Here is a 15,678-nt window from a genome sequence, read left to right as displayed (position 1 = left end):
GGAGGAACATACATCAGCATATAGGTAGAGAAGTCTTTAAACTCACCCAGAGAAGCTGACAGGTACCGGATCTGGAGGCAGATTCTTTGAGGGATCTTTTTGTTTGGTGTAAGATCGCTCCTGTCGACCACCATCTTTAGTGCTGCTCTTGGCGCTTTTCTCCTTACTAGGAGAGCGCTCTGGTACCACAAGGTGCGTTTCGTCGGCCGGTGAAGCCATACTCACATCCACACACCGGCCGACAGTAGCGCTGCAGCTTTTGAATCTGGCGCCAAATCTCCTGCCTCCCCGGCCCGAACCCGGAAGTGCTCCAGCGACTTCCGGGTTAGACGCGCGGCTCATCTCTCCATGTGGCGGCTGCCTTCATTTAGCCGGCCGCTTGAGCGCGCGCGTCCTCATGGAGCCGGGCGGACCAGCGGCACCGAACCCGGACCATGGCCATCGATCAGACGAGGGGGGAGGCTGAACACAGTGGCTCCCCCGCCGCTGCTACTGGAACCGCAGCCCCTGCCGTTCCTTACAGAGACTGACGCAGGCGGGTGCATGGCCCAGGGATCTTCTGTAGGTACGTCCTGGGATTCCCATAGGAACAGGAAACCTAAACTGAGGAGGAGAGGGGACCGCCTCCTTTTATTCTGTAGGTTTCCTGTTCCTATGGGCGGATCCCTCTCTCTCATGTGGGGTGCTGTCGTGACGAAGAGTAAAACCAGCTATTCATGAATTTCTTTTGGGGGAGGCGTTTGGTAAAATTGATAAAGCAGTTTTATTCTTCGGGTCAGTACGATTACAGCGATATCTCATTTATATCATTTTTTTATATTTTGGCGCTTTTATACGATAAAAGCTCTTTTATAGAAAAAAATAATTATTTTGGCATTGCTTTATTCTGAGGACTATAACTTTTTATTTTTTTGGTTATGATGCTATATGGCGGCTCGTTTTTTGCGGGACAAGATGACGTTTTCAGCGGTACCATGGTTATTTATATCTGTCTTTTTGATCGTGTGTTATTCCACTTTTTGTTCGGCGGTATGATAATAAAGCGGTTTTTTTGTCCGTGTTTTTTTTTTTTTTCTTACGGTGTTCACTGAAGGGGTTACGGACGCGGCGCTACTAAATGTGTACTTTTATTGTTTTGTTTTTTTTGATAAAGAAATGTATTTTTGGGAATAATTTTTTTTTTTTTTTACATGTGGAAATTTTTTTTTTTTTTACTCTTTCACTTTGTCCCAGGGGGGAACATCACAGATCACTGATCTGTAGTGTTGAGCGATACCGTCCGATACTTGAAAGTATCGGTATCGGATAGTATTGGCCGATACCCGAAAAGTATCGGATATCGCCGATACCGATATCCGATACCAATACAAGTCAATGGGACACCAAGTATCGGAAGTTATTCTCATGGTTCCCAGGGTCTGAAGGAGAGGAAACTCTCCTTCAGGCCCTGGGATCCATATTAAAGTGTAAAATAAAGAATTAAAATAAAAAATATTGTTATATTCACCTCTCCGGCAGCCCCTGGACATCAGCGCGAGGAACCGGCGTCCGGCACGGCTTCTTTGTTCAAAATGAGCGCCTTTAGGACCTGCGGAATGACGTCGCGGCTTCTGATTGGTCGCGTGCCGCCCATGTGACCGCCACGCGACCAATCAGAAGCCGCGACGTCATTCCGCAGGTCCTAAAGGCGCTCATTTTGAACAAAGAAGCCGTGCCGGACGCCGGTTCCTCGCGCTGATGTCCAGGGGCCGCCGGAGAGGTGAATATAACAATATTTTTTATTTTAATTCTTTATTTTACACTTCCGATACCGATACCCGATATCACAAAAATATCGGATCTCGGTATCGGAATTCCGATACTTGCGGTATCGGAATGCTCAACACTACTGATCTGACAGTGTGCACAGCACTCTGTCAGATTGGTGATCTGACAAAGAGCCGTGCAGGATTAGAGCTGCAGCTGCAGCCTGCTCCTGACCCGGAAGTGCTCCCTGCAGGACCCGGATGCAGCCCCGCGGATCCGGGGACTGCAGGGAGAAGACGCTCGGTACAAGGTGAGCACATCGCCTTGTACCGATCGTCTCAGGGAAGCCCCCTACCTGCACGATGCTTCCCTGTACCGCCGGCACATCGCGATAATGTATGATTGCGGTGTGCCGGGGGTTAATGTGCCGGGAGCGGTCCGTGACTGCTCCTGGCACATAGTGCCGGATGTCAGCTGCGATAGGCAGCTGACACCCGGCCTCGATCGGCCGCACTCCCCCCGTGAGCGCGGCCGATCGCTATGACGTACTATCCCGTCGGTGGGAATTAAGGCCCACCCCACCTCGACGGGATAGTAAGTCATATGGGATTAACGGGTTAAGGGCATAAAATTTCAAAGTTTGAAAATTGCAACATTTTCCAAATTTTCGCCAAATTTCCATTTTTTTTTACACAAATAAAACGCAAGTTATATTGAAGAAATTTTACAACTATCATGATGTACAATATGTCACGAAAAAACAATGTCAGAATCACCAGGATCCGTTAAAGCGTTCCAGAGTTATAACCTCAAATGGACAGTGGTCAGAATTGTAAAAAAAAAAATTGGCCCGGTCATTAATGTGTAAACCACCCTTGGGGGGTTAAGGGGTTAAACTACAGTAGGTTTTAGGCTTAATTTATAGTGGCTATAAAGGACTCGATGCTGCCGCAATGTTTCCATGCAAACTTCAATGGCTCCATCTCTACACACAATTATGTTATATATTCTTTTTAGTGGACAACCCCTTTAAAACGTTGTTCAAAGTTGAAATACAATAAAGTCAGCACTAAGCAGCGATGTGAATGACGGACGCGTGATTGATCAGATCCAATACGGGATGGTTTCCAGAAAATAAAGAGCCATTTAAATAAATATTGTTTGCAAACGAAAAAAGAAAAAGTCAGATTAATTCTCTCGCAAAACAGACAACGCCTCAACTTTATTTATGCATCTTGGACTCCATATCCATCTTTCCAATAGCACTAGACCCCTTCCACATCCCCCCCAAAGTCCCAGTGATTGTACTAAACTAGGAAAACCAAAAATCTTTGCCAAGCAGAAAGAAGCGCACAGCAGTTGTGTCAGCACCCAATGGCCAGCACTGCGATGCCCACACACTAGTAGATAAAAAATAAAATCTGAAGAGCCAAGAAATTACGGTAAGATTGACCCAAGACCTTGTCATGTCCGAATACTTGCATTTAACATTTTGAAATACTGCAGATAAAAATAGAGAAAGGCAGCCCTCCCCGAATGCTGAATGGTGCACATCACCACTTCTGCCTTAAAAAAAAAAAAACACATTGTGATCCAGGGTACTGTACAATTTAAAAAAAAAAAAAAAAAAAAATCTGCATTGTGATTGTAGATTTTGTTTTAAAATAGGTTTTAATTATACAAAACTGGCCGCCTGTTTCTCTCATTCTCAGGTCTTTCGTTGAGGTGGTAACCATTGAGAACTCCCCTCCTCTGTGACTGATCATCCAGGGAGAACATTCGTCTCTGGATAGTGATTGTTATATTAAGAACCCCATTTACAAGTCTTATTTTTTTTTTTTTGGTCCATAGTTTCTTGCCTGGAATCCGCCCCTACGAGACGTTGCTCAGGGGCTTGTATTTTTTTAGCTTGGTCCACTTGCCGGTGGAATAGTTCATTTCAAAAACCGTGTCGACGATCATTGTGGTGCTGCCCGTACCGTCCCCTTTCGGGATCACCTCGGTGTACTCGCTGAGCTTTATTTGGATGACGTCGCCCTTTTCTGGGCACGGGTTTTCTGCACGAGAAGCAAATATTTACATTACAAAGCAAATAATAGAGAAGAGCAGAGACGGCAAAAGCGGTGAGCACAAAACTGACGGCAGACATGGGATGGACGGCAGCGCTCACCTTCTCTTCTCCGGACAGTCACTCTAAGGGCTCCTACTCGCTTGCGTGAGACTCGGATGAGTCTCGCATGTTAATACCCGGCGCTGCTGGTGGCACTCAGATCGGAGCGTGCGGCCGCATAGGAATACATGCAGCCGCACGCTCCGCTCCTCTGTGCCAGGCGCAGTGCCGGGTATTGCCGTGCGAGACTCATCCGAGTCTCACGCAGGCGAGTAGGAGCCCTTACTGAGGTCGTAAACTGTCTGAAGGGGGCTTTTCCATTTTTCCTTTAGGGGACTTGACCCCTTTACTGCAATACTTCAGTATAGCATTAGCCTAAATAATAATCTCCTGTGCTGGGCTTCACGGAAGTAAAAAAATTAAAAAAAATAATAGGGATGGGAAGCCTTCAGCAATCAGCACCCAGTGATCGCGTCTGATGGGTGCAGGAACGACTGCGCCACTTAAATGCTGCCATCAGTGCTGTTTAATTGTGAAAACAGCAGCAATCAGAGCCAGCTCCAGTCGCTGCTGTTAGCAGGTTACGGCTGCATTACACAGTCAGCATCGGCCCTGCGTGAAGTGGACTTGGTTCTTATACCCTTTATGCCCATGTGTCATAAAATGCATGTTAAAAAAAAAAAAAAAACTTTTACAAAAAGGACAAAAAAAACCCTCTGGACTTTAAATCATCAAGTGCAACAAACAAGTATTCAGAAGAATAACCTTGAGGATAGGGCCTTACCTCTTGATCCGGCCATAAAACCTAGGATCAGCGCCTTCTCTATTCTGGTAACCTTGTTTGCCGTCTTGAACATTTCTTGGGCAGCAAACATTTGTTCCCTCTGTAAGGAAATAAGATGTAAAATATATATAACTGTGCATCGTTAGCATGATATAGGGCTGCTGGAACCACCGTGCAAGTTATACATGTCAAACCCAGCCGGGAGAATTCCTTCACCTCGGCAAACAATTTTCCGATGTCTGCCGGATTGTGAAAGCCTCCCACCTCTGTAATACTTACTGTGAGCAGTAGGTTCTTCTTGGGCTGAGGTTGTGTCTGAGTAGGGATCGGAGGCGCCTGAGCAGCAGGAGCGGCCACCTGCGGTGCGGTCGGCGTCAGCGGAGAGGTAGGAGTGGCTGCTGGCGTGGGAGTGGTCGGAGGGGCGTTGGGGTTGCTGTGATACATTGGTGTCCGCTGCTTAAACTGGTTAGGCAGGGCGTTATTAGGAGTTGCGGGTTCCTCAGTCTGTCTCGTTGTCTGCAAAGCTTCCCGGACAGACTCAGCTGTGGAGAGGAGAACAACGGAAAGCCAATAAGTACAAACAAGTCACCTAGTGAGCAAGATCGCAAACTCCTGGACATGCAGCAGCCCCCACACACAGAGGAATGTCAGCAAAATTCCTCCCCGACATCAACGGGCTCGGCCAACACCAGTATGTATGGTGGCACCTAGCCTTCGGGGGCATGCCGAGTTACAGACTACCAATCTCTGCCGAGGTCAGGAAGGGAGGAGCGTGAAATGCTTTGGTGATCACAGGGCGTTAATGGTCAAAATCATATGGTCCTCACACTGGTACCAATATAAACTATGGCTCACCCTGCAAAATAAGCCCAGATGCCACACCATTGCAAAAACTAACACTAGACCAAAGACTATATAGCTTTTTAAAAGTAATAAAATAGAAGCTATACATTTGGTAACATCAAAACCGAACGGTACAATCTGGTCATTTTTTTTTAGCAAAGTATATACACACACAAAACAATCTCCATATATGCCTCCAAGGGGTTAAAGGATGAGCTGTATCTGCATTATAAAATCTATATCTGACCCAACCACGCGCTCTGCTTACATGTCCGTGCGCTCGGGTAAATGGGCCGGGACGTACCTTGCTGAGCCTCAGACGCGGGGATGTAGGAGGAGGACGGCACCACACTGGGAGTCGCCGGCAGGTAGCTTGTAGATGGAAGGGCGCTCTCATTGTTCAGGGTACCGAGTTTCTGCAAATTATTTCACAATTCGTATTATACAGGACTCAGTAACCACAAAGGCTTCATATGTCCAAACATTGATCAGCTCGGATCAGATACATCACATTGTATTGGCACTTTGGCCACAAGACTCTGGTTACGATCACACATGAGGATAGCAATAAATGAGCAGTTTGTGACTTCAGTAAGTCAATAAGCAAATCACAAATCCCAGTCGCTAAAATGAAACCTCTGCCCAGAAGACAAAAGCCTCCGACGTGAAAACTACGCGAGAGAGAAGGAGCCAAGAGCGGAGCCTCAACGTACAATGGAGGATCTGCATAATGGATTTTTAACACATGCGGGTTTTTTGGTACTTGTGCCATCTGCATATTTTAGGCCTCATTCAAACATCGGATTTATCATGCAAAAAAAAACAAAAACCTAAACGGTCCCAGTGTCAGTGGTTTTCACATAGGGATAAGTCACTAAGCTTCTTGCATCATTTGAAATGTTAATCACAGACAGCACATGCACTGACGCCATCCGAGTGCGGTCTGTGATTTTCATGGACCCATAGACTTGTATTGGTACTCTTCATCTGTGATGCCGGAATCCAGCATTACCGAGTGTAATAATATTCTCTATTTATGGGATCCTAAGGATTACTTTCTATAGTTGCCTGCCGGCCAACAGACTCCTTGCATTTCATTAGCTATGGAGTGGCGAGATGAATATTCCTTATCCTCAGGATACATCATTAATAGCAGACCATTGGGGGTTCGGCACCCGGCACCCCTGCCGATCAGCTTTTCCCAATAAGGGTGGATGTGCAGCAATCATCCGCAGTCACCATACAGCTGATAGACTTGTTCTGCTCCACAACAGATCATATCTGTCTGCCGCCAGCACCGGGAACAGCTGATCGGTGAGAGGTCTGTGTACCTAAAGGATAGGCCATCAACAAAGTACTGGACAATTCCTTTAAATTAAAGACGTCCGTTAAAAACAAACAAAAAAACCCGATGCAAAGTGCTAACTGCATGCAGTATGGAGACGCCTCGGCCGGCTGCGCAGGAGTTTCCGCAGTAGTCGCCATTCATTACCTGTGTGGAGACCAGACCTGCAGCATAGTCGGGGGTTGCACTTTCCACGATGGTTTCTTCTTTTGGTGGCTTCTCTGCAACATCAGTTTCTGGAAGTAAAAGAACAGATGAGTAAGAACCTGAGCGAGCGACACCTGCAAACACTTCAGATGGACTGAACAGTGTCGGTATATAATCCACGGATAACATTCTGCATTCTTCCATCAGACTTGCGTCTCTGCCAATTTTCCCTGTGTGTGAATATGAAGGGTATGTGCCCACGCTGCGGATTTTTCCGCAGCGGATTTGGAAAATCCGCAGTGCAAAACCACTGCGGTTTTCACTGCGGATTTTCTTGCGGTTTGTTCTGCGGATTCTTCTGCGGGTTTTCACCAGCACTTTCCTATTGGTGCTGGTTGAAACCCGCTGTGGAATCCGCACAAACAATTGACATGCTGCGGAAAATAATCCGCAGCGTTTCCGCGCGGCTTTTTCCGCAGCATGTGCACTGCGTTTTTTTTCCCCCATAGGTTTACATTGTACTGTAAACTTTGGGAAAACTGCTGCGGATCCGCAGCGTGTGCACACAGCCTAAGTCTGTGTTCACTCCTTGTGGACGCTGTGCATTTTTTTTTTTTGCAGCAATATTTGCAGTGGCGGAAAACATGCACAGATACCAAGACAAAAACTATATGGTTCAAGCAACATTTGAAATATTAGAGAAATTAAAAATGCAGCAAGCGCCACAGAGGGTCCATCAGATGTGAATGCAGCATTTCAGTATTTGTGCTCCCTGCACTGACTGGGAGGGCACTAGAGAGAAATCTCTGCACTTTGGACTCTCCCAGATTAACTATCACGCTGTATATCCTCAAAGAAGTGAGAAAATAAAACACTGAACAAGTGATCGGCGAGACAATCCGAAGCGGCGACATCTTTGTACTCACCAACAGTCTTTCTTCTTCTCTTGGCTTCTCTCCCTGCGCCGACCGTGTCCAACTCCTTTATATCCAAAAACTGAAGATAAAGGAAGTTTATGCTCAGGGTACACCCCAACAAGGGGGATAGAAAACAGCAGAAATCATTGGGTAAAAGCCTTAGATTTTATACACACGCACCTTCACTCCCCTCTCTCTACGGAGCGGTGTCCTGGAGGGGGCAATGGGCGTCCTGTTGGGAGCTGGACTAAACACGCTGGGGGTTGTGGGGCTCCTGAATGGCGCCTGCTTTGGTATACCCTTTAGGGGAGCTGTTAAGGCAAAGGAGAAAGCCGATTATTTATCCACATGTCAGCTGATTGTGTAGGGCCGTGTACATGGCAGGTGATTTTGATGACTGATGGTCCGTGTAGAACAGGCAGAACTCACAAAGTCAAGTGAATGGGCGAGTAAAAAAAATAAAAATAAATGACAAAATGTCTGATCGCTTCAGTCCCTGGGCTCATCAGTACGTGGCACTCACTTGTAGTATCCAGCTTTTTAACCAGCCCCCTCCCTTTGGCGTGGAATGGCACGCCGGCCGTCTTCTTCAGCTGCTGCGCCGTCTCCGTGGCTGTAAAGTTAATCATGAATGTTAGGTATTAGCAGTAAGAACAAGATGTAGCGGCGCGGGCGTCCTGTGTCACATACTTACACTTCTGGAGGAGCTCGGCTCGCAGGGTGGCACTTTTTGGCTTCCGCTTTAGCTGGAAGTGCTTGACTGGCGGAGTGAGCGGACCTGCCAGCATGGTGAGGGCATTCTTGTTCAGATACTGGCACTCCAGGGGCAGCATGGCGGACGCCTCGCACTCACCCACTGGTTTAGGAAACAAGAAGAAGTCAACGTTAAAGGCTGTAAAAGCGACGGCCGCTCTCGCCAACCCAAGACCGTCTTACCCTTCTCTCGGAGCTCCCCCAATATATCCTGCACGTTTGGGTTCTGTTCCTCCAAGTCCAGGTTTAACGAACCAGTATCTGGAAAGGATTTTAGGATGTCCGCCACCATTAAGATCCAGGGGTCAGAGTCCAGCGTGGCCAGCTGGATGATCTCTGTTAATGCCATCTTCATCTGCAAAACAGAAAACGGTATATTCGTAAAGGGGCGACCATTAGAGCGAGCGCCATGGGGCGTCCCACCCCTACCTGTACACTATGCCATCAGCTGCTTGTAGTGGTTACCTAGCACTACAAACTATGGCAGTTTTCTCACATCTGTCAAAAGGTTATTTGCAATCTTGTCCTAATTATCTTGTCATATCAATCTTGTCATAATTATTTATTATGATGGAATATAGGCTGAACTGGATGGACAAATGTCTTTTTTCGGCCTTACTAACTATGTTACTATGTTACTACTTCAATGGTGCCGAGCGGCAATACCAGACACTGTCAATAGACTGGTGTGGCGCTGTTCCTGGAAGAAAGCCACCACGATTGTCACAGATGCAAGAATCAGAGCTGGGATGTACGATCGCAGCCAGGTATATTATTCTCTGAAACGGCCGAGATAATGAGAAGAATCGGATGCGGCTTCTCCCCGCACTGGGAAATTGACCAGTCTCTCCCATAGAAGTCGTCTTTTTCCCCCAGATGCCTGCAGAAAATTAATCAATTGGGACTTTTTTCGATTGGTAAAATTAGGATTAGTTGTACTCCAGTAGGACATTGAAGGTTTTTTTTTTGTTTAGTTCACCTAAAAGAAGCTGAGCTGCAATACCACACACAGCCTGAGGACCAGAGTGGTGCAGTTTCAGGACAGATCCTTCCTTTAACGGGTGTAGTCATCTACTGTGTTCAGGAGCGCACCGCTCTTCTGCTTGCCGGGGGGTGCTGTGTTCCTGAAGACTGACAGGTCGGACTGCCAACATGGTGGCGCCACTGGCCTTAACTGTGCGCTTTTCCATGCTGCGAGCAGAAGAAGCTTTGCCTCTGCAGCATCGGAGGAGCGCAGCGGCACTAGGACACAGTGAATCGGCCGGCTACCGAGCATAGCAAGCAACGTGCCGATACGACTGCAGAGGTGGCCGGTAACCTTGACAGCGAGCAGTAAACAGAACTAAAAATCCCCCCATTCTTGAAAACGAAGAGCATTAATAAGGAGAGGTAAATGGAAAAAAAAAAGAATTCACGGCAGGCTTCCTGGGGTGGGCTTTTTTTTTTTTCACTCAAGTTTCTTCTCATTTCATCATGTGCTGGTGCAATGGGAAGTAATAACCCAAGTCCCTGAAGAGCAGAGCGACAGTGACTCCATCACACCGACTGTTATTCCAGCAGGGACATGTATAACAAGACGCGACAATTCTAGCACCCGGGAGTTCCCCAAAGCTGCAGGGTAGGCGGCCCCGGGATACCCCATGTGCCCATCACTCCATTCAGATAGAGCTCTGCAGACCTTTGGTCAGTGAGGGTCCCAGCGGTCAGACCCCCAGTGATCAATAAGCTATCACACCTTACCATCTCTGTACTCCTCTCCTTGCTCCCGAGTTCCAGGCATCAGGTCCCAACAATGTGACATTAAAGGGGTTCTCCGGTGGAAAAAAAAAAAGAAAAGTCATCACTTAACCACAAGATGGAGGATCACTCACTGATCGTGGGGGTCCGACTGAACTGGAAAATTAATGGTGTGGCAGATCGGATGCCGTACCACCGCTACATTCTTAGAAAAAGACCAGCGCAGCACTCGGCAGCCCCGTATGGACTGAGTGCAGCAGCGATCGAGGAAGGTGCACTGCCTCCATTAATAAAGGGGATAAACGTGCCCGGTCTGCCCAGCGGTGCGTTCGGACCCCCCCCCCAATCTATAAGTTATTATCTATCCTGTTAATTGGTGATGAAGGGGCTGTCCAGGGAAAACAAGTTAAGTTCTTGAATTTGAACAAAAAGTATATAAAAAGTTTCCATGTAGCCCCCAAACCAGCAGAGGTGACAATGGAGTTACCTCCCCCCGTCCTTAGTCAGAGTATCAGAGACTGGCAGTATATTTCTCCAAGAACCAGGAATGGGAATACCGAAATGTCTGGATAATCAGACAGAAATCCCAGAATTAAAGGGGTTGTCCAGAAATTTGTAATAGGTCATAAATGAGAAATTGGTTGGGGCTCAACACCCCCAAATCAGACAGTATGGGGGGTTAGGACAGATGACCCAGGAGGCCCCTTCCAATTCTACCATTCTATAATATCTGAGATGCAGGCAGTCTGGAGGAGAGTCTGGAGACCCCCATCCACCTTATGTGAGCGTCAGGTGTAATTACCGCTACTGGGGTCTCCATAAGGTCTGACTACACTCATCAGTCTACGGTATAAGACAGAGGCACGGCAGTGAGGGGGCAACGTATGGCTGACCAGCGCAAGCAAGAATCTCCCCCATCCAGTCTCTATTCAGCTTGTAATAAATATCCAGGGACATACAGAAGGACCAGGAAGCTCTGTATGAGCAGATACCGGTGCTTGCCAAAGAAATGTGCTTGAAAACCTTTCAGTTTCCACCACATTAGGCCGACAGACGAAAGGAAAATGATTAATGAGGTATCAGAAGCCGACGTCTGCGCCCTCAGGGCAGATTTAGGATCCGCGCTCGCACTACGAGAAGAGTCTATAGAAACTCAGAGACTTCCTCTCCTCCTCGCATGGCTGATCACTATGTAACGTGCAGAAGTGACCCCCCAGCTGTTACCGGCAGACACCGCAGAGGGCTTCCGCCCGCCTTACAGCTCAAGATTGCACTTTCTTTCACCTCCCAAAAGAAGAAAGCAGCTCTGTGATGTATCCCCCTTAACCCAAATGTATAGGGGGACCTGTCCGTGCCCAATGGGCTGCCCTAAAAAAAAAAAAAGGAGGGATGAAACCTAAGGGCCAAATGTTACCTCTGCAGATATCGGGGATACGCCATGTCCTACATACAGGTTACAGAAATTGGTCATTAGAAAAGTTTCTGGGGGGCTCATTTGGATTGGCCAGCTGCCCCCTATTGCTACCCATGTTATGGGGTTTTGCTATACACACAAAGAGGTTTTTTTCTACCATTTCTGCTGCATCCATGTCTGATCCCTGGGAAGAGTCGGCAGCCGGACCCCCTTACCAGTCAGTGCCCCCACACACACACACAGATGTAAGTAGACAGCGCGCATCGGTGCCAAGTAATAAATCACCTAAGAGCTGGCAAACAACATTCCCAACACAAACATGTCCGCCCCAAGGGCACATGATAACGGGAAAGATTATTTCAGTACAAGGATTGCGGATTCCCTCACCCAGGGTCCGTGCTAAGACTACAGAGATGACACTCCGCTTTTCTACGGTCCTGACTGGCAACATCAGGCGCAGTACATGTTCCATTTCTACTTATCACAAACGGTAACTCCTTGTAACATTTCAATGACGCCGATATCTGGACAACCCTGCGACTACTATGTGGGGAAACGAAGCAGTAATGCAACACGGGGGATGTGTGAGTGATGTGGAAGTTTCTGCTTAGATGAAGGGCGTGTAAACTTCTGCAACCAATATCTAATCACTGCGGTGCACGTGTGATCACCAGAAAAGAGCGGCAAGTTTACAGTCTTTCTTAAAAGTTTTGGGCATGCAGCGAACATGCAGAACTACGTGTCTCCATGGTAACATTACAAAGAAATCATATGACACCAACCCCATAACGTCACATCTGGCTACAATTGCAAAAATCAAAGCAGACACATTCTGCCTCTGTTCCGGGGCACAATTCTGAAAAAGCTTTTTGTAACAGTTGCAGATGATGAATCCGGCTAAGACATCTCCCCCAAAATAAACGTAAAAAGGGGTCACAGTTATAAAAAATCATTTTGCTCCATAAAATAAAAAGGCTGAAAAACGATGATTAATCGGTCCCCAAGTTTTTTGATCAGTCAGCGGTATTATTAGAGGGGTTGTCTAGTACTCAGGACAGCCCCTTCCCCACCCCTGTGTTTCCCCCATTTTAAATTAACACTTATCCCCTTCCTCCGGACCAGGAGCCGTTCCAGCAGTGTCGTCACCATTTCTCCCAGCAATTGCATCAGGGTGACGTCACGTGAGCTCTGTGGCCAATCAGCGGCTGCCTCACCCCCTACATTTGGAGGAATTGCTGACATCTGGAGGAAGTGAGCGCTGCTGCTCTCCCCCCTCTGCTGGATGTATGCGCTACATGCCAAGCGGGGCTGGGAGGGGAACAGCCACTGATTGGCTGCAGAGTTCACATGACGTCAACCCGCCGAGACCGCCAGAAGCGACGTCACATTTATGAGACTGCCAGGAGCAACAGTGATGAGACCACCAGGAGCGACGGCGACGATAACGTAACTGATGAGACTGCCGGGAGCGACAGTGATTAGACCACCAGGAGCGATGGCAACGATATCGTATCACTAAAGAGACTGATGGGAGCGACAGTGACGAGACCACCAGGAGCGACGACATACTGATGAGACTGCCGGGAGCGACAGTGACAAGACCATCAGGAGCAACGGCAACGATAACGTAACTGATAAGACTGCCGGGAGCGACAGTGACGAGACCACCAGGAGCAACGGCAACGATAACGTAACTGATGAGACTGCCGGGAGCGACAGTGACGAGACCACCAGGAGCAACGGCAACGATAACGTAACTGATAAGACTGCCGGGAGCGACAGTGACGAGACCACCAGGAGCAACGGCAACGATAACGTAACTGATGAGACTGCCGGGAGCGACAGCAACGATAACTTAACTGAGGAGACTGCCGGGAGCGACAGTGACGAGACCAGGAGCAACAGCAACGATATCGTATCACTAAAGAGACTGATGGGAGCGACAGTCATTAGACTACCAGGAGCAATGGCAACGATAATGTAACACAAAGAGACTGCCGGGAGCGACAGAGACATCACACTGATGATACTGCAGGGAGCGACAGTGACGAGACCACCAGGAGCGACATCATACTGATGAGACTGCTGGCAGCAACAGTGATGAGACCACCAGAAGCAACGGCGACGATAACGTAACTGATGAGACTGCCGGGAGCGACAGCAACGATAACTTAACTGAGGAGACTGCCGGGAGCGACAGTGACGAGACCAGGAGCAACGGCAACGATATCGTATCACTAAAGAGACTGATGGGAGCGACAGTCATTAGACTACCAGGAGCAATGGCAACGATAATGTAACACAAAGAGACTGCCGGGAGCGACAGAGACATCACACTGATGATACTGCAGGGAGCGACAGTGACGAGACCACCAGGAGCGACATCATACTGATGAGACTGCTGGCAGCAACAGTGATGAGACCACCAGAAGCAACGGCGACGATAACGTAACTGATGAGACTGCCGGGAGCGACAGTGACAAGACCATCAGGAGCAACGGCAACGATAACGTAACTGAGGAGACTGCCGGGAGCGACAGTGACGAGACCACCAGAAGCAACGGCGACGATATCGTATCACTAAAGAGACTGATGGGAGCGACAGTCATTAGACCACCAAGAGCAATGGCAACGATAATGTAACACAAAGAGACTGCCGGGAGCGACAGTGACGAGACCACCAGGAGCGACAGTGTTGAAACCGCTGGAAAGGCACCAAATATAAGGGTTATTAAATTAAAAACGTAGGGATAGCGAAGTCCCAAGTAGAGGACAGCCCCTTTGAGGATTGGGGGACGACACGACAGCAGGATCAACAGGGCTGGCTGTAATAACGTCCTGATCGCTGCGGATCCACAGTGATCAGCAGATGGGGGGGGAAGTTTATTATCAGGGGCCAATTCCCTCCCCCCCCCCCCCCCCCCAACAGCGAGGGAGGATGGCTCCGCACACCAGGGATACCCGCTCAACGTCCTGCCGCTCAGTAAGGCATCACCCCTTTAAATGCCACTGGCACCACGTCCTGCCGGTCAGTAAGGCATCACCCCTTTAAATGCCACTGGCTCCACGTCCTGCCGCTCAGTAAGGAATCACCCCTTTAAATGCCACCAGCTCCACGTCCTGCCGCTCACTAAGGCATCACCCCTTTAAATGCCGCTGATAGTGTGTACAGGGCCCAGGCCCCTTAGGAGGGAGTAATGGAAAGAAAAAAAACGTGCAAATTAAAAAAGGTTTTAAAAATGTTAAAAGTTTGGATTATTTCCGCCAAATCGTGTATAAATCTGCTGACGAGATCGCCCCGATGCGGCAGAGGATAAGGAGGAGCAGCAGGAGACTTGCTGGTACTTCTAGTTCCCCGCCCAGAGGCGGGCAGGCGCTGGGGGAGGACACTCACCTCGTCCACGGTGCGGCGCGGGAGGTGCAGCATCCCCAGCAGCAGCTTCAGCTTCACCGCGGACGACAGGTTGTGGAAACACAGGCGGACGTTGTCGATGACGGAGGCGGTGAGCAGCGAGGCGATGCTGGGCGGCGTCCACAGCTCGTCCGCGGAGCCCAGCTTATTGTGAAGCCACAGGCCGGTGTCGCTCTCCCTCATCGACGCCATCTTGGAAAAAGAAAACCATCGCGAGCAGGCATTTTATGAAGACACCTATAAAAAAGGCCCCCTCCGGCGCTAAGAGACGGGAGCGGAACGACCCTAGTTCTCGCGATACCTGGTCAGCCGCGCTCTGAAGCCGCTGTGCTGCGTTCACTGACCTGTGGCGGAGGCGCCAGCGCCTTATAATAACCGGAGACTGCTAAAGACATAAGTTAGAACCAGGCACACAACTGACAATCAGGCATCATGGCGAGATGCCCTCAACAAAAATGGCCGACATAACC

General features: G+C 48.7%; 1 protein-coding gene across 1 annotated transcript; it reads right to left on the bottom strand.

Annotated features, from left to right (window-relative positions):
* Positions 1–2,934: 2,934 nt before the first annotated feature.
* Positions 2,935–15,678, bottom strand: NELFA (negative elongation factor complex member A). Its single transcript, XM_069744885.1, has 11 exons — positions 15,191–15,678; positions 8,829–9,000; positions 8,587–8,748; positions 8,416–8,505; positions 8,073–8,203; positions 7,902–7,971; positions 6,976–7,064; positions 5,788–5,899; positions 4,920–5,182; positions 4,641–4,740; positions 2,935–3,803 (listed from the first exon to the last, which is right to left on the bottom strand). The coding sequence occupies exons 1-11, from the start codon at positions 15,398–15,400 to the stop codon at positions 3,619–3,621; spliced, it is 1,584 nt and encodes a 527-aa protein (XP_069600986.1). The 5' UTR covers positions 15,401–15,678; the 3' UTR covers positions 2,935–3,618.

The sequence above is a fragment of the Ranitomeya imitator genome, chromosome 1 (assembly GCF_032444005.1).
Source record: "Ranitomeya imitator isolate aRanImi1 chromosome 1, aRanImi1.pri, whole genome shotgun sequence".
Lineage (NCBI taxonomy): Eukaryota > Metazoa > Chordata > Amphibia > Anura > Dendrobatidae > Ranitomeya > Ranitomeya imitator.
Note: the sequence above shows the minus strand (reverse complement) of the source record. Positions and strands in the feature narration are given on the sequence as shown.